This window comes from Molossus molossus, unplaced genomic scaffold, assembly GCF_014108415.1.
Source record: "Molossus molossus isolate mMolMol1 unplaced genomic scaffold, mMolMol1.p scaffold_m16_p_1, whole genome shotgun sequence".
NCBI classification, from domain to species: Eukaryota; Metazoa; Chordata; class Mammalia; order Chiroptera; family Molossidae; genus Molossus; species Molossus molossus.
In genome coordinates, this window is record NW_023425344.1 from 38,459,971 (window position 1) to 38,477,887 (window position 17,917).

The 17,917-nt window shown below is 42.1% G+C and overlaps 1 protein-coding gene across 1 annotated transcript in view; it reads right to left on the minus strand.

Moving 5' to 3' along the window:
- KDR (kinase insert domain receptor) overlaps positions 1-16,521 on the minus strand; it is a 43,904-nt gene extending 27,383 nt beyond the window's left edge. The window contains exons 1-10 of the mRNA XM_036276133.1: positions 16,162-16,521; positions 12,060-12,153; positions 9,940-10,136; positions 6,887-7,017; positions 6,474-6,642; positions 5,743-5,882; positions 4,909-5,086; positions 3,325-3,439; positions 3,079-3,242; positions 823-979 (exon numbers count right to left, since the gene is read on the minus strand). Coding sequence (XP_036132026.1) covers positions 823-979; positions 3,079-3,242; positions 3,325-3,439; positions 4,909-5,086; positions 5,743-5,882; positions 6,474-6,642; positions 6,887-7,017; positions 9,940-10,136; positions 12,060-12,153; positions 16,162-16,492 — 1,676 coding nt within the window. The 5' untranslated portion in view covers positions 16,493-16,521. The remainder of the gene's footprint in view (positions 1-822; positions 980-3,078; positions 3,243-3,324; positions 3,440-4,908; positions 5,087-5,742; positions 5,883-6,473; positions 6,643-6,886; positions 7,018-9,939; positions 10,137-12,059; positions 12,154-16,161) is intronic.
- Positions 16,522-17,917: the final 1,396 nt, after the last annotated feature.

Consider the following 17,917-nt stretch of genomic DNA (forward strand, 5'->3'; position numbering starts at 1 on the left):
GTGTTCTTAGAAATAACTTTCAATGCACCCAACCCTGTTACAAGACTTGGTGGTGATTAAAAATAGGCCTCAGCAATGAGGGAAGAGGTTCTAGGTAGATCCATTCAGGATACAGGAGGGAAGCAGCTATTCTGGGAACAAACCTCCATTCATAAATTGGATCGACAAGACAATTCAAGTTAATTTAGTTCAAAGGAAGGTAAGGAAATTAAGAAACCATTGGGCTTCTTAAAGTAATCTCTGTGGGACTGTGGCCTTTGTGTAGGAAACAGTCAGCATCTGAGGAAGAACCTAGTAGTGGCCATCTCAAAAACAACAACAGGAAGTGAACTGCTTAGGGTGGTGGTCGGTGGCTTGTTGTTGTTGGTGGTTTATTTTTCCTAAGGATGTCTGGACTTGTGTTAGAACCTGATAAGCTGGGCTGAGCCTCGGAGAGGTGGCTGCAATAGGTCTATTGCTCCCTGAAATCCAGCAGCACTTCCTCGAGATGAACCTTCTCACAGATAAGTGGTTCACCAGTTAATTGGTATAAGGAGAAAAACCAAAGTCTGGCAATTAGCAAAGTGAGCCAAAAGCCTGCATTTGGAGAGGTGAACATCAGGGCTAACCGATGAAGAGCCCGCTAGCTAATCTCAAAGCAGGAGACCCCATGGAAAGACGTCTAAAACATAAGACAGAGAAAGATGGAAGGAGATTAAGAACACCACCTCAGGGATGACTTTCTTATTAGAGACAGCCTTCTGGGCTCGAATGGAGTCATAGCAGAGCTTGGCTGTAAGAAATTCAAGAAGGCTGGAGAAAAGAGGGTGTGGCCCTACTCACCGAGGGTTGTAGGTGCACTCCTTCTCCAGCTGCCAATACCAGAGGATGTTACTCGGGGGAGGAACCGCGTAGACCGTGCAAGTCAACGTTTGGGTGGTGCCATACTTGTAAGAGTCCACTGGAGAGAGCAAAGATTTCTCACCGATCTGGGGTGGGACTAGAGAAAGGAAAAACCACTTTTGAATTTTCAATCAGCTTTGTGGGATGGAAAGTAAAAGTTTTCAGCAAATAGAGCCTATATTTTTCTAAGGAGATGATTTTGCCCCCATTTGGTTTTTCAAAGATTATCTAGACTTGGACACAGAAGACCTAACTTCTAGTGATAATACTACTGCTACAACTCTACTGTCACTAACAACAATAATCAAATAAGTTGAATGGCTGGCTGTACAAATCTCACTACCCTGTACCTCAGTTTTTTCTCATCTAGGTTATATTACTGCCTTTCCAAATAGAAAAAAAAATAGTTGTAAATAATATAGTAAATATATTTACTATGCAACAAATATTATTCTTAGTGATTTACATTGATTAATTCATTTAATCCCGACAACCACTATTGCTGTTCTCCATTTTACACATGAGGAAAATGAAACATAAACAAGGTAAATGACTTGCCCAAAGTCATTCACCTCTCCTCCTACTCTGTCTCCCTTTCCTTCTTCCCTCCCTCCCTGCTTTCCTTCCTCTTTCTCCCTCCTTCTCTCTTTTTTCTTTTTTGTCTCCAAAGTCATTAATGTGAAACAATTTTCTAGTCACATGCAACTTAAAGCCTTAGATTATACTCTCAAAACTTGACTTATTTTTTTATGTTGATTTCATATAGCAGGGTAAATGCTAGGGAGAGTCAAATGTTCTGTGACTTCATGAATTAATGAGATGGGATTATTCACTGTCCATTTTTTTTTTTTTTTTTTTAATCCTCACCTGAGGACATTTTTCCATTTTTTTGTTCAGGTAGAGTGGGAGGGAGAGAGAGGAACAGAGAGAGAGAGAAACATCGATGTGAAAGGGACACATCGAGTGGCTGCCACCCGCACAACCAACCAGGGCTGGGGACAAACTGCAACCGAGGTACATGCCCTTAGCGGGAACCGAACCCGGGTCTCTCAGGACCGCAGGCCGATGCTCTAACCGCTGAACCAAACCAGCCAGGGCTCACTGTCCATTTTTACATCTTTTTTCACTTGTTCATTTTCTTCTCCATGGCTTACTTATCACCTTTCCAACTTCTATCCATTTCTCAATCCCTTACTCCTTAGTGACGCCTAAGGGACATTTCTGGAAGCTGTTACCTTTAACATCCTCCCCGAGGCTAATGTCCCAGCACAGAAATAAAGCCAATTGTATGGGGAAGTACTTTAGTGTCACACAAGAAGATCCTGAAGTTTTAATGCACATGCCAGGAGGGAGAACAAAGAATTCCAACATAAAAGCATTTCCCAAACTGTGTTTGGAGCAAGATATTAATGTATTTACTAGGGGAGGGATATTTTGGTCAAATGAGTTTGTTAAACCTTGAAGACTCTATGGCTCTCCCCTTGGAGAATGGCAATATACATTCACATATTAAAGGCCCTGAGAAGTCCTACAATAAAGACACCTGTTTTACATGATCTTAGCATCTCCCACACTTACTTAACCATGACACCCATTTTCCCTCCACCCAGAGAACTTATTTACATCTTCCAGTTTAAAAAATACAAAGTTCAAATCATCCTTAAATAAAAAATTTAATATCTGCCTTTTACAGCCTCAGTCAGATCCTAGACTCCTGTTTTAAAAAAATTGAAAAGCTTCCAACCAGCGAACAGCATCCACCTGCTTGGGCATCACTCATACATCAACCACAGAGTCAAACTGGAAGCTTCCCACAAACTTCAAGAAGTCTTCCATGTTGGCAATGCCAGGTGTGCAATCCCACGAGACAGGTTCAAAGGGGATGCAGCTGAGGCCTGTCCACTGTCCCCACAGGCACGCTCAGCATTTAGCCATCAAGGGTACCATCTACTTTAACTTTGCATTTGACCACCAAACAGTACATCTGCAGGCCTCTTAAGCAAACATGTCCAGAGCACAGTCTCCTACACCTCTTTTCAACTCTACTGCTCTGGACTATTTTTATACACGGGAGCCCACTCATGATGTGAGAGAGGCAGCAGGCGACAAAGGAATGGTGGTTTGGCTGTTTAGAAAAATATAACCATACTCTTTATCATAAATTTTGAACAGAGAAGGAAAACTGCATGGACTCACCATTCACAACCAGAGATACCATGTGGCTCTGTTTCTCCTTTGAAATGGGATTGGTGAGGATGACAGTGTAATTTCCTGTGTCCTTTTCACTCACTTCCATAATAGTCAGTGCCTGCCCCACTTGAATTGTGTGGTTGGTCTCAATGAGTCTTCCATTTTTATACCTATGGGGGTAAAACAGGAATTATACCATCTAAGGGTTTGCTTTATGTGGAACAATGCTTTGCATTTATTTCCAAGAGTTACCATTTTATTTCTGGTGCAGGGTAACCAAGGAACTTCACAGGGACCCGGACACTGTCTCCTACTGTGGCTTCCACCAGAGATTCCATGCCACTGTCAAAAGCCACAAAAGGTTTTTCTGAAAGAAAATTAAAATTACTTATTCTCATAAATGTCAACTTATTGTAAGTGGTTGTTTGGTTTATCATTTCATTTCAACTGAAGAGTCAAAGGCCTTGGAGGTCTAAGTTCAGAGATTCCCCACACTATCTTGCTATAGGTCACATTCCAGGTCCTCCCACACCTCCAGGCTTTGTGTTTGCTTTTCTCTCTCCCCAAGTGCCCTCTGCAAGTCTACCGACTGCTCAAGTCTCAATTCAAGCAGTTTTTCCTCTGTGAAGCTTTCTCTAAGTCCCCCAAAGACACTTGGGTGCTCCTTCTTCTCTGCTTCCACAACACCCTATACATACCCCACCCTGTGCCCTAGGAATGCCTAGGGTGGGGTATGAGGACATCTTCTCTTATCTACACCTTCCTCTAGTCTCAGGCACAAGGTTCCATTTACCTCCTCCTAAATGTATGTCTCCTGCCCTGACTTCTCTGGGTTCCAAGTTTATATATTATTTATCTCCTTTTGGATGTTTAATGGGCATCTCCAGATGAACACCCCCAATCCTGTTTCCCCTAATCTTGCTCCTCTCTCCACCTTCCCTATCTCAGCAAGTCAAATCACCACTCACTCAATTGCTCACGATAAAAACTCAAAGGTCATCTTCATTCTTTTTCTCTTACACCCCTCAGCCAATGAATTAATAGGCAGATCCTACTGGCACTAACTTAAAAATACGTCCAAAATCAGATCACTTCTCACCACTTTTACCTCTACCACTTTTGTCCAAGCCATCTGCCACCTGGATTCTTGCAATTAGCCCCCTAATTGGTCTCCCTAATTCTGCCCTTATTTCCCTAAAGTATTCTACATTAAAACAAATAGTAATTTTATAGACACATAAGCCAGAACATCTCATCTCTCTCTCTCTCTCTCTCTCTCTCTCTCTCTCTCTCTCTCTCTCTCTCTTAAAGCCCCTCTATACATTCCCATATTGTAAAATCCAAAATCCTTACCAAGGATCATAAATTGGGTGCCATATAAATTATAATCTAAACTGAGACATTTATGTGAGTGAAAGAGAATTACTGAGAAATTAAGTTATGTGCTCAAAGCCCCACAGAAAGTAATTCAATCTAGGTTTTTCCAACTACAAAGCTCATGCTAACTCAAGTAAGATTCTCAGCCTTGCAATAAAATGAAAATTTAAAAGCTACCTTAGGTAATACCATTCTACTTATTATAGTTATAATAGTAGCAACAGCTACTACAACAAGAACTATTTAGTGATCATAGGTGATACATTGGCACATCTCTCCATTAAAGTTAGGATTTGAACCCAAGCTATGCTCTTGACCTCTAGGTCATGTGGTCTCCCCAGCAAGATTTAAAAAATATCTTCTGAATGAACAAAATCAGAATCATTAGCTGACCTGAATTTATTTAAATGATCTCACTTTCCAAAGCACAGCATAATTCCAAAGGAGATATTAGCTTACCATGGACCCTGACGAATATGCTGTTCTCCTTGGTCATCAGCCCACTGGAAGCCTTACAGGTGTACAACCCTTGGTCACTCCGGGTTACACCATCTATGGTCAGGGTGCTCAAGAATTTCTTCACGTCACTCCCAGACTGAGTTTTTAGGTCCCGGTTTACAAGTTTCTTATGCTGATGCTGAAAAACAGTTTACTGAACTTTCAAAGTCCAGCATAACATTACCCAGTAGCTTCTAGATACCCAGAACTCAAGTCTTGGCCCTTGGTGGACACTATTTAATGCTAATAATAGAGACTTCAGAACTTTTAACATATTTAGATAACAAATATATTTGGTGTCAGGAGAAATAAATGGAACTAAGTGAATTAGGATTTTTCAAACCTCACATAGTGGGAATGAAATGGTTATAAACTGCAGAAACACAGTCAAAAAGGATGACTGTTTAAGGAGAAATGTGTCTCATGCCACCTTTTGAAGAGATATTCTTTTAAAGGAAAAATAGATCAAGGACTTTGCAGAACAGAAAAATAAAGTAACCTGGGAAGATGTAATCACCCAGAGAAATCTCGTCTTCACAGCCTGATTGTAGCAGAGTGGGACAGAGTTCTTGGCATTGCATCTTCTTTTCCATTAATGCTGTCTGCTCTGCAGTTCTCTTAAAATGTGTGTGTGTGAGTGTGTGCGTGTGTGTGCGCACATGTGTGCGTGTGCACACAAGCACTGACATATTTACATTTTATCTGGCTAGAGAGGTCCCTATCTCTCTCAAACAAACCCTAGTAGAGCTGATTATCAACGTATTTAGAGATCTGGCTTTAAACTGTTAGTGTTACCTCCAAAGAAGGGTATTCCCAGTTGAAGTCAATCCCCACATTTAGTTCAGTCGTTGCTGTACAATTTAAAACAAGCTTCTCTCCAACAGACAGCTCGACTTCATGAGCAGGGCTCAGGACCACATCATAAATCTTTGACCCTAGAGCAAATAAATGGAATAAACAGAAAGTGAGAGGGAAAACAAATCTATGATTTGGCACAAGATTTTCCAAAAATGATGCAATTTAAAAATGTATCACATCACCTTTCCCTGAGGGTTTCACCAGGACTTGGGAACTCCCAGAAAAACGGCATATAGAGATTTGCAAAGCAGACATCTCAAAGATGTTGTAGCCCAGCGCATAGAAAAGTAGTAAAATTTGAGCAGTGAATAGCCGCCAATGGGACCAAGATTAGTAAATTCCTGGACACTCCACAAAATAGGTACAATTGAAATAATCAGTGCCAAACGATGTTCTGAACATTAAATTTTCTGTAAAATATGCTTCAGTTAATAGTATTCTTTGTCATCCTTTGTCTTGGCAAGAAAAGAGAAAACCTTGATTGCGCATAGGTTTATTTGATTTAAAAAGAAAGAGTAGATATAATGAGTTGCCCAATGCCGTATCTTCAGTTAATATATTTTTCAAATCCTTGCTCTTCACTCTATACCTTAATCTCCAGAATCTTAACATAAGAAGCCAATATTTTTATGTGATAATAACGATAGAGAAAGGAACTGCCCTCTTACCTACAACCACAACAATGTACATGATAGACTGGTAACTCTCGTCACTAATTTTCGCTTCACAGAAGACCATGCCCGCATAGCTGATCATGTAGCTGGGAAGAGTGAAGCCTTTCTTGCTGTCCCAGGAAATTCTGTTCCCATCAGGAACAAACCTCTTTTCTGGATATCTCTGAGTAGAAAAGAAATACCAAATATTTAATCAAGTGCTATCCCAAAGTGAAACCATGTAAATAAAATAAGCACTAAAAAGTAGACATTTTTAAGAATACAAATGGGTTTTACTTATTGTCATTCTGACCCTCCCTCGAGGATTTTTAAATCTCATTCTCTATGTTGTATTATAAACAAGCTATCCATCTTAATAGTAGCTTAAAATTCTGAAAACAGAAGAGATGGTTGAAGATGTAACTTACTGCACATAGTGACACATTGAGGTTTGAAATGGACCCCCGACAAGGAATCACCACAGTTTTGTTTTTGTCCTCCATGATGTACACAACTCCATGCTTGTCACTCACAGAAGCAATAAATGGAGATCTGTAATCTAAAAGAAAATTTAATTCTGTTTAGTTAATGGCATTTACTAGAAAAGTTGGTTATCTTTCAGGTTCATAAACTCTGACCTGAGCAGTGAATGATTGAGAATGACACTTCACACCAGGCAAAGGAATCCACAGGTCAATCTGCTGGTAGATATCGGGCTCCAAAGGTTTCCTACGGGAGGGGTGTGTGTGTGTGTGTGTGTGTGTGTGTGTGTGTGTGTGAAAAATCTGAAAGAAAACTCCCAGCATGGGATTGACTCCTTTCACAAGAATCATCAATAAGTACAGTGTATTTTATAGGTTCTACATTTAAACAGATTGATCATTATAATGTTTTCAAAATGAAGGAACATACTTCTTCATTCTTCATATATGTTTTCATATACACATGTACATTTTTGATACATACTACATTTTTCATATATAAATGTTAAAGTAAATTTAAAGTTAAATCTTTACCTACTGTTTTATTGATGTTAAAAAAATTTCATGCTCTCTTTCTTCAGGCAAATAATGTAAACGCCATAAAAATAAATTAATAGATCTCAAAGGACCTTTAAAATAAACAAGAAATAACTAAGAATTTTTTAATTGTTTTATGTGGGTATTTTAAAATTGAAGATGAGGTGTGAGATTCTTTATAAAATAATGTTTAATAGTTATTGTGTTTAGTTTAAGATTCAGCAGTCATTAATACCTTTGATGACAAAAACTCGAAGAGCCACCATGGCAATGAGTGAGAAGAAAACAAGAGATTTTAATGTTGTTCAAACATTGGTCCTACAATGTTAATACGCTGCTGAGAAACTTCTCCATTCCCCAGAGAGAGAGTCGATGTGGTGTGAAGTCATGCTTGAAACCTCGGAGAGATAATGGTTCAAGCTGCTATGCCCAATACACCTGACTTAGCTTTTTCAGAGCTCTTCAAGATGGTTGGTCCAAGTGAAGGAAGAGTTAATTAAACCAAAAGGGACAAAGGCAACTAATTCTCTACAACGGCAGAAGTTTGATTTCCTTCCCAGCTGGAAAGCACAGAAAGGCAGCCAATCCAGCCCACCACATGCCATAGCCATTATCTTGCAAGGCCAGGTCCCACTTCCTGGCTCCATCCATTGCTGGAGAGAATGGGGTCAGATGACTAAGGAAGTAAGGTGAGGCCCACAGGGGACATTAAAGGGTTGTCCATAGGGAATACTTCAGTGTGTTCTTTCTTATTGTTAAGCTTCATGACCAAAATCTTGAACAGCTCACCTCTTCGACAGGAAGCCAAATTTGATGGTATACCAAAGATGTGCAATGTACAAATAAACAAAGCTAGGGCCTGCTACTTATTAACATGACCTACCTTTCATCCATATGCTAAGAAATGCTATATAGCTTGCTTACAGAATAAGCCTTTGGCTTGCTTTACAAAAGCCTTTGGAAACTAAATTAACCCCTTGATGTAAGACTAAAGCTATTCAGTAAGTCAATCCTATTTCAGAATCCCATGAAAAAGGAAATAAACAAAAGAAACCCAAACAACCACCCATCCTCCCAAAATAAAATATTTATTGAAACTCATGAAATGCATTTGCACATGTCTCCAGGTTTCCTGACTCCAGGGAGAAGGAAATAAGTAGATATTATGGGAGAGGTTCATCTTGTAGTCTATTTCCAGACAGGCTGAAAGCAGGAAATCCTTCAATCTTCTGAGAAAGCCTGGTCTCCCAAGACTGCCAGATCAAAAGGAGCCAGGAATTCTCGAAGAGCTGAGCCTTGTCTCTTTCAAATTCTGCAGAGGGGAGGAGGAGGGCACAGAATTCTATCTTTGATTGTGCTTACCCTGGACAAAAATAATTCTCAAATAGTATGCAATCCAGGAGCAACCTACATTATTTTGATGTGGTCTCCACTTTTCCATTGCTCTGACCATATTGCATTATCAAAATGTAAGTGGAGATGTGCAAGTATGTTTTCCAAAGCCGACAACATTCTAGTTCTGTAAGTGATGCTTCTGGAAAAAATTGAAGCCATCTTCACCTACCTCATATCCTCTGGGACTTAAAGAAGTATATAAATGTATAAATAAAATGTCTACAAAGCTCATCTTCACTGAAAAAAATATTTAGTACATCCAAGCAAAACACTATACAACACTTACATTCCTCAATGATATGCTAGGTAGCGCATTAGTTAAATTAGGTGTTCACAGGGAAATTCAGGTAGTAGAAGAGTTTTGAAACACCAAAGAAAGAATAATTCATATTGCCAATACTGAATACGTGTAACATTGTATTATATCTTACACGGATGTTATGTTGACCCCCATGGTGTCAATCCCAAACTGTAAACTCTAGAAAGATCATCCAAGACCTCAGCCCAGACGCACAAAGGAAAGTAACACTGCCCTCAAAGGCCCTTTGAGGCAGCATCCTCATTTACACCAGAGTATGGGAATAATTTATTATAAAGTTTAAGAGGGAAAAGAAAAGTTCCTATGTACAAAAACTCCAGATTGCTTGGCTGTTTCCCTGTGCATTCTTGGGGAAATCTCATACTACTGTAGATAACCTATCTCTCCACAGAAACCTCTCCATAATTCACTCTGAATCTTCCTTTTCAAGTATTTCTGGGTTTTTTTCTCAAACATCAGAAGGCTTTTTATAAATCTTCATTGCCAATTGTGAACACAGATCTTCCTTAAAACAAAGATCAGAATGAAAGTAATTGGGGAGAACAGATGTTAAAAGAGCCCAAGCTCCAGAACAAATCTGTGAGCCTTATTCTCAGAGGACGCCTCGGCAGAGTGGGACTTTTGTGTGTTCCTGTTGGCCAAGAGCCTTTGGGGCGAGCCTTTTGTTGTACTCCAGTTCTTCCCTGTGCCCATTGTGTTTTATAGCGGGAAAATCAACGTGGGAAATGAACTTCTTCTAACTACTTACCTTGAACATGGACATACACAACTGAGGCCAAGTCAGTGTCCTGGTAGAAGCATTTGTAGGCTCCAGTGTCATTTCCTATCACTTTGGGAATTGTGAGCGTCTTACAGAAGAGGCTGTCACTGCAGTCGGTCACCTCCACTCTTTTCTCAGAGCTACTCTGATTGTTGGGCCAGAGCCAGTCCAAGTCCCTCTGTCCCCTGAAAAAGTAATTCCAGGAAAGTATTAATATGAAATGTCACAGTAAGAGTCTGTTCTTAAAAAAAAAAAGTTTGGCTTTCAAACTTATATAGACTCCTCCACAGTCACACAGACTTCTGCCAACAATGACAGGTTATATTGACAAATGACAAAAAAACATAGACTCACTCATACAGGGATTCCTGAGTTTTTTAAAATTAATTTACTCATTCATTCAGCAAGTATTTACTCTGTGCTATGCACCCAACATTATTAAAGACCAAAGATACAGCAGTGAACAAATCGGACAAAAATCAATGCTTTTATGGAATCTCAGTGTCACCGGAAGAGACAGGCAATAAAAAAGTGAATCAACCTCAATGAAGCAGACCTTTTTTTTAAAAAGTAATTAAAATGTATTATTTAAACAGTGGTGATAAGTACTATGGACAAAATATAGATGATGCAAAGAAAAGAGTGAAGAGTTCTGGAGGGAGGGGACTTGATGGAGTGGACCATATGAATATCAGAAGGAAGAGTATTTCAGGCAAAGGGAACACAAATGCAAAGACCTTGGGGTGGGCACGTATCTGGAGTGTTACGGGGATGGCGAGGCCAGAGCGACCAGAAAAGAGCAAGCAAGCAGGGGCGTAAGAGGTGAGCTTAGGAAGGGAGGGGCTGCCACTGTGCAAAATCCTCACAGGACCTTGTAGAGAGTGTGTTAAAACACAGATTGTTTTTACTGCGGCATTTCTCTGTGAAGTCCCGAGGAAGAAAGTCACCGTCAATGAGAGAGCATCTTTCAAAGAATTTGAAATGTTAAGTTGCAGCTACATTCATGGAATTTCCTAACTTTCTCAGAACATAAGAAATGTGTATTCAGAGTTTGAAAGGGGAGTTTGAAATCTTTGAGGACTTTACATCTTCTTTGTTGTTGAGGGTAAGAGGCAACTCTAGTGAGATATGTGTCTTCAAATAGCGAAGCTGGAGAGACAGCTCCGCTAGTGTGCTTGTCCCGCAACGAGGGCTGGGTGTCGGTGACCTAGCCTTGATAACGGACTAGGGTATCCTTTGTACTCTGCAATCTGAAACAGATCTGGGTCATTGTGTTGGATACTTGGTATTCAGCAATCATAAACAATGGCAATAAGCTGTCCAAGGTTCTTGGTGGACTCCAGCACTCTTCTTAGAGGGCAACACGGACTCTACTCATCATTCTGCCAAAAGCACACTGGTCCTGACAAGCTTCTGAATAATCACTACATTAACCTCCAGGGTCTTCTACTTTTCCTCCTGGGTTAGAGGCTCAAAGGCAAAATTTAAAGGCTTCTTCTTCTTTTCATAGAGGCCTTTTTCCCTAGTTAACAAAAGTCAACAATAGCATGACTTCTTGCTAGCGAGTGAGAAGAGAGACATTCCAGAATAGGGAGCCAAAGTATGAAGTCCGTTACCTATGCAGAACAGGTACTCAGTAATATTAATGGCTGAATATTAAATTGCTGCTACAGTCAGACATGACATAAAGTTCTTAAAAAGAGTGAAACAGATGCCCAAGAGCCACACTAAGTATTATAAATATGGCCCAATACTTCTTCAATCCTATCCCTTAATGGTATGTCCTAATTTTATTTATTCACTCAATATTTATTGAGTATCTACTATATACTGCCAGGTGCTATACAGGGGTGTGTGTGTGTGTGTGTGTGTGTGTGTATGTCTGTGTGTGTTGGTAGAAGGCAGTAGGAAAAAATGCCAGCAAAATTATACAGAATTTTTGGGAGAACACCTTTCTCATTTTTTTAAATATTACATCACTTCTTAGAAAGCTGACTACTTATAAACAATTACTATAAGTCTATTACAATTATGATGTATGGAAATTATTTTTCACTCAGTAACAAATTACTTAACACGGGAAATATGTGTCTAAAATCAATCCTTACCTGCAAGTAATCTGAAGAGTTGTATTAGCCATAATTGTAAGGACATTTTTTTGTATGCTGAGCCTGGGAGGATCAAGAGAAACACTAGGCAAACCTAGAAACAAATTAAATAAATGAATGTAGTTGCCCCTGAGTCAGACCCAGTAGGAAACACCTTCCATAAACAATGCACACGCTAACTCCATAACTTTAAAAGACCTCTTCAGCAATTCATTGTATAAAACTGTGAATTTACTTTTCACCATTCCCAGTAAAAGTTCACAAGCTGTGTCATAACAGGAAGAATGGGCAGATGGTCATAAACCAACACAACAGTTCTGCAATTCATGGAGCTAGGGTGGAGTTCCTGTTTTCCTGCATTGCCAACTTCAAGGTCTTACAAAAGGATATGGGACATTAAAACCGAATGAACCTTCATCTGATGATCTCACTCCCTTGGGAAAGGACCCACTGGCATTTCTTAAAAAACATAGGATGCACACATTTTACTAAATTGCTGATTAATGAATACTACTTAGAGAGATTTCTATGTAGTTCATATGCACCCTGAAGTGGGTAGGAGTATCCACAACCTTGGGTCATTTTCCTTTATCAAATTTCTAGTGTACTTCCTCTAATAACTGAACTGCCAAGGTTAAAAAACTACATTAAAACTACTTGAGAGAAACTGAGTAAAAGAAAATATTTTCTAATATCATAAAATATGCCTATCAATATACTTTTCCTCAGAGAATAGGACTAGAAAAAACATAATGCTAATAAATTACAAGTGGGGAATTTCAACTTAACAATCAAAGCTGTGAGTTCCACTTGAGACCAAACTTGGAACACAAGAAATCCGACTTTATTTTAAAATACTACGGGACAAGTCGGCCAATGTGGCTCAGTGAATTGAGCATTGTCCCATGGATTGAGAGGTCCCAGTTAGATTCCCAGTCAAAGCACATGCCTGGGTTGTGGGCTCGCTCCCCAGTTTCTCTCTCACATCAATGTTTCTATCTCTCTCTCTCCCTTTTTCTCTATCTAAAAATAAATAAATAAAAACATATTTAAAATACTATGGAACAGATTCCTCACCACTGGTTAAATTGCTGCACAGCAGGAAACTTGAGTTCTCTGTCAACTAAATGCAACCAGCCACCAGGTGTTGAAAGAGCATCAGAGAAAGAAAAACTGTGCATGATGCTATGGTCTTAACTGATATACATATCTTCAAAATACCACCTTAAAAAAAAGAGATTAATGCTTGGTAAGCACCCAAGCTTAATATGGTTGTTAACTCACATCAACTAAGTACAAATGACTCTCTAGGCCTAAACTGGCACTGACCTTGCTGGGCAAATAAGAAGGTATTGGCAAATATGAGAGGGTATGAGTAAACAGAGTATAGCAAATATTCAGTGCAAATATCCAATCATTGAATCTGTGGATTCGAACGTGAACAGCTGCAGGCAAAATGAGCAACTGATCACACATGTTCTCATACACTCACCCAGCTGTGCAAAATAGGTTGCTGACATAACCATAGATTTGTTGATAAGTAACATAATAAAAAATAATTTAAAAAATCTTTTAAAACCTGGAAATCAACATATGTTAACAAATCTCAGAACCGAATTGGCACTGGTACTGACTTGTGTTTCAGGCGATGGCTCTTAGACTTTAGGATGTGGCAGGATATCCCCGGGCCTCCCAGTCTGCATTTTAACAAGCATTTCAGGTGGCTGAATCATACACGGTGGATGGGCCACTCACGGACAACTAACTATTGGTCTTGGATAGTCATGTTCAGTTAATTAGCACAATACTTTTCAACTATCCCCAAAGTATATAAACAATAAAGCAAAATGTTTAAAAGCAAAAGAAAATCCTTCTAATAATGGAGTCCCACTTTGTATAAGAAAAGAAAAATGGCCCTGGCTGGTTTGGCTCAGTGGTTAGAGCGTCGGCCTGCGGTCCAGAGAGACCCGGGTTCAGTTCCCACTAAGGGCATGTACCTCGGTTGCATTTTGTCCCTGGCCCTGGTTGGGTCGTGCGGGTGGCAGCCACTTGATGTGTCCCTTTCACATGGATGTTTCTCTCTCTTTCTCTTCCTCTCTCTCCCTCCCGCTCTATCCGAATAAAAAAATGGAAAAATGTCCTCAAGTGAGGATTTAAAAAAAAAAGAAGAAGAAAAATGAAAATAATCTATTTGGGTAAACACCAGGTTGAGAAACATGTCAGAAACAGTAACTTAATATAATTTTTATAATGATCCAAATGGGAAAGAACCCATTATTTAGGCACATTCATGTGAGAGAGAAAAAATGCTGGTAAAGAATAAGCTCTGCCCACCCTACCATCAAAATAAGAGACTCCTGAAGATCTTCATAAATTATTGCAACAGATTATTTCACACTCTAGAGACACTTCCCTAGTTAAAAAAATTTTAAGGTAATTTTCATAGGAAGCCAAAATAACACTATACTATTCTAGGGACACATCAACAACAAAAACCTGTGCAATAAGGCTACCAATAATGGTAACTTTCAACTTGTGTCTGTAGACCAACACTTAATTTCTTTTTCTTCATTAAGCTTCATTCATTTTCACTGGCGACTTTGAGTTCTACTCATCAGAAAGTTCCAAAGCAATAACTATAAGAAGTACATATGCTACTGCTCCATAAAAAGCCCTTCTATGTTCAAATCTCATAACCAAAATTAATTAATTTGTGCACTGTTACCCTTTCAAAGACAGGAAGGAAAAACAACAGTGCCTCTGTCTCTAGAATTTGATGGCACCAATTATGGTCCAATCCAATTAAGCAAGTCACACACTCTAAAAGGGCAAGTTCATCATTATATTCAGAGCAACCCGATTAGTTTACTACTGCTGCGCTGTGAAACACCCAGGCTTAAAAAGAACTCACTTCTTTGTGAGATAGGGAACAACCACATGTTCCAGACCTTCATTCTCTCCCCATAAAGAGGGGGAGAGAGGACTTGTCAGGGACAAATGAATGCCCATGGCGGAGCTGGCCCTGATGAACCAAATCATTTTAAAATGTTCAGTAACGATAGACAGATTTTGTTACTTTATATGTGTCTCTTTTTTTAAGACCTGAGTCTTTTCTTTTGAAATAAGGAATTTTCCTCTGAATTATTGGACATTCCCCTCCCTCCTCCTCCTTGTCCTCTTTCTCACCCTCCAAAGAGTGCAAATCTGGAAATCAGCAAACTGTGGCTACAGAAAACAGACAGGGGCAGGGGCTGCGGAGAGAAAGAAAGAAAAAGGGGGAAAGAGAATGTATTGCATCAAGAGCATATGTGTTCCCAGTCTTGAAGGAGAGAACTATTTGGTGGCGAGGAGAGTCCGAGTGGTGCTAAACCTGGGTATCAAGTCCTGCAGAGTAAGTTTTCAGAACGCTAACTTCTGACCATGCGCTCCGGCAAGGACCAAAGCGCTCTGAAATAACGTGAAGTTGTTTTTCAGGGGAAGGGGACTGTTACTTGGAGACACTTTGGGAAGCCATCAAAGTCCCAAGTCCAAGCCCCAATTTCCCCTTCTCTCTGCAAGGAAAGCGGCGTCGTGCACCAAGGGGTAAAACTGTTTCCCCCTTGAACCCCACCTCATACAGTGGATGCGTCTGTGAATTCCAGCCAAAAGGAAAGAGCAGACTCAGAGCTGACTGCACGATGCGCCCGGCAAGGCTTCCTTCCCGGCGCCGGAGCGGGGATGGTGCGAGCAGCGCGACGGCGTTTCGCCGCGGGCTCCTGCCCGCGGGAGCCTGCCCGCGGGAGCACCTCCGGCCTTCCCACCCCGCCTCCCGAGAGCCCGAGGGTGCGTGGGATCCGCCCGACACGCTCCAGCCGAGGCCCCTGACCACACCAGTGTCGTGGGAAAGGAACCGGGCTCGGGAGACCACCAACTTGCTAAGTCACTGGGCCAGTCACTGGGCCTCAGTTTCCTCCTTGGTGAATGAAAGACCACAAAGTGTCAGGTCGCTTTCAACTCTCCGGCTCTACGATTCCGAGAGAATCCGACCTCCAGGTCCAGTCCGCATCCCCATGTCTCCGCCCGCACCCGACCTCTCCTTCCTTCTAGGGAGCGGGCTCCTTACCCTCGTAGGCAGCCCGGGTCTCCGCGCAGAGCCACAGAGCGATGGCCAGCAACGCCTTGCCCTCCATCCCGCACCTCGCGCAGGGCGCAGTGCCCAGAATTCGGGCGCCGGTTCTCTCTCCCCTGGCCCGCCTCGCAAAGAAGGCGCGGAGGTGGCACGGGCGCGGCAGCGCACCACTCCTGGGTGCGGAGGGCGAGAGTGCCCGGCTCCGGCCGCGGCTGCAGCGGTTTCTGCGGGGGCCGGTAGGAGAGGCTATCCCGGCTGCGGGACAGTTCTGGACTTTTTGTAGCGCGCGGATGATGTCCCGCGCGGGCAGAGGAAACCCAACCATACACCGCCTGCTCTTTCGGGGTCCCGAGACTCAGTGCCGAGTGAGAGCTGGGGCCGAGACGCTAGAGCGCGGGGGCGGGGCAATGCGGGGCAGCACCGGGGGCGGGGCTCCCCCCACCCAGTTGTCGGCCCCGCCCCTCAACCGGGTTCCCAGCGTGAATCCCAGGCGCCCAGCGCCCATTACACCTCCCTATCTCTCCACTTGGCCCGGAACCGCGCATGGCTCCGAGTAGCCCGACGGAGAACGTCTCGGGCGCAACCACCCTGTTTCTGGCAAAAATAAAGTGTAGCCCCTAACAGGTTCTGAGCCACTCCGAGGTTCAGTAGGTTGCTGGACCACCGAGATACTGGGGAGCAGTACTGGGAGCTCAACGAAGGACACTGCGCCCTCATGATGCGCGCAAAAGTTTGGAACTGTCTTCGGCGCCATGCGAGCCTCAGGTGGCTAGGCGACAGGTTGAAGATCCGCAGCAATTGGCGCAGCCAGGGAGAAACGGATACTAAGCTGAATCGCACGCGGGATCACAAACTAAACTGGCCGTGACTCCAGCCAGTATGGGTGTGTTGCTTGGCCAGCATAGTTGTAGTTTAAAAATCTGAATCTGAATGCCTTTAGTCACAACAGGCACTTGCCCAGTTCTCCAAAGTTCCCGCTATTTTCCCTTCTACCTGGCGGCTTCCAGCGTTTTTAAGTTACTGGTCCAGCCCCCAAAGGCTTTAAAATTTGAGACCCCCGCCTCCTACCTAGCTTCCACCAGAAACCTACCCGGGGCTCTGGCGAACCCGCGGAGGGCTTGAGGGTCTCTCGCCCCGCCTGTGGGGCTGTCCTTGTGAAAGGACTTTTGTCCACCGTGTTACTCCATAAGGAGCCCCTGGTGTGACTCTTCTTGAGGTCGGGCCCCTTTTCAGAGCACAGCTTCCAGCCAAGATACCCTTAGGCAGAGGGGCGAAGGCCCAGAAGCCGGCTTCACAGGAAAAGCAATGAAGCGAAAGCGCCCGGATCCTGGGCACCCAGAACACGCTTTACCAAACCTCACGATTCTCTCCGCGGGTTTCGACTCATTGTGGCGCTGTTAAGAGATCTTGGATTCTTTTCTGACCACATTTGTTTCTTCTTTTCTCTCCGTTTCTCCCTACCTGCGAGGAATGACGTCAGATGTCTCCTAACTGCATTCAATAGTGATCTTCCAGATCCCTGTCTCCTACTTCTTAGGTGCTTTTGAATGACAACTAACAGGACCATCCTTCAGGGAGATAAAGAGGTAGACTTATTATTTCTACATCTAGTCCAAACCCCTCCTCCTGAAAGACACAATTAATGTAAACTGTTGCTTTTGGTCTGCTATTTAAAAAAATACTTTACTGTATTTACTCTCCTACTTTGCCAGGTTAACAATTGAAATAGTTTAACTCTAAAATGTAATGC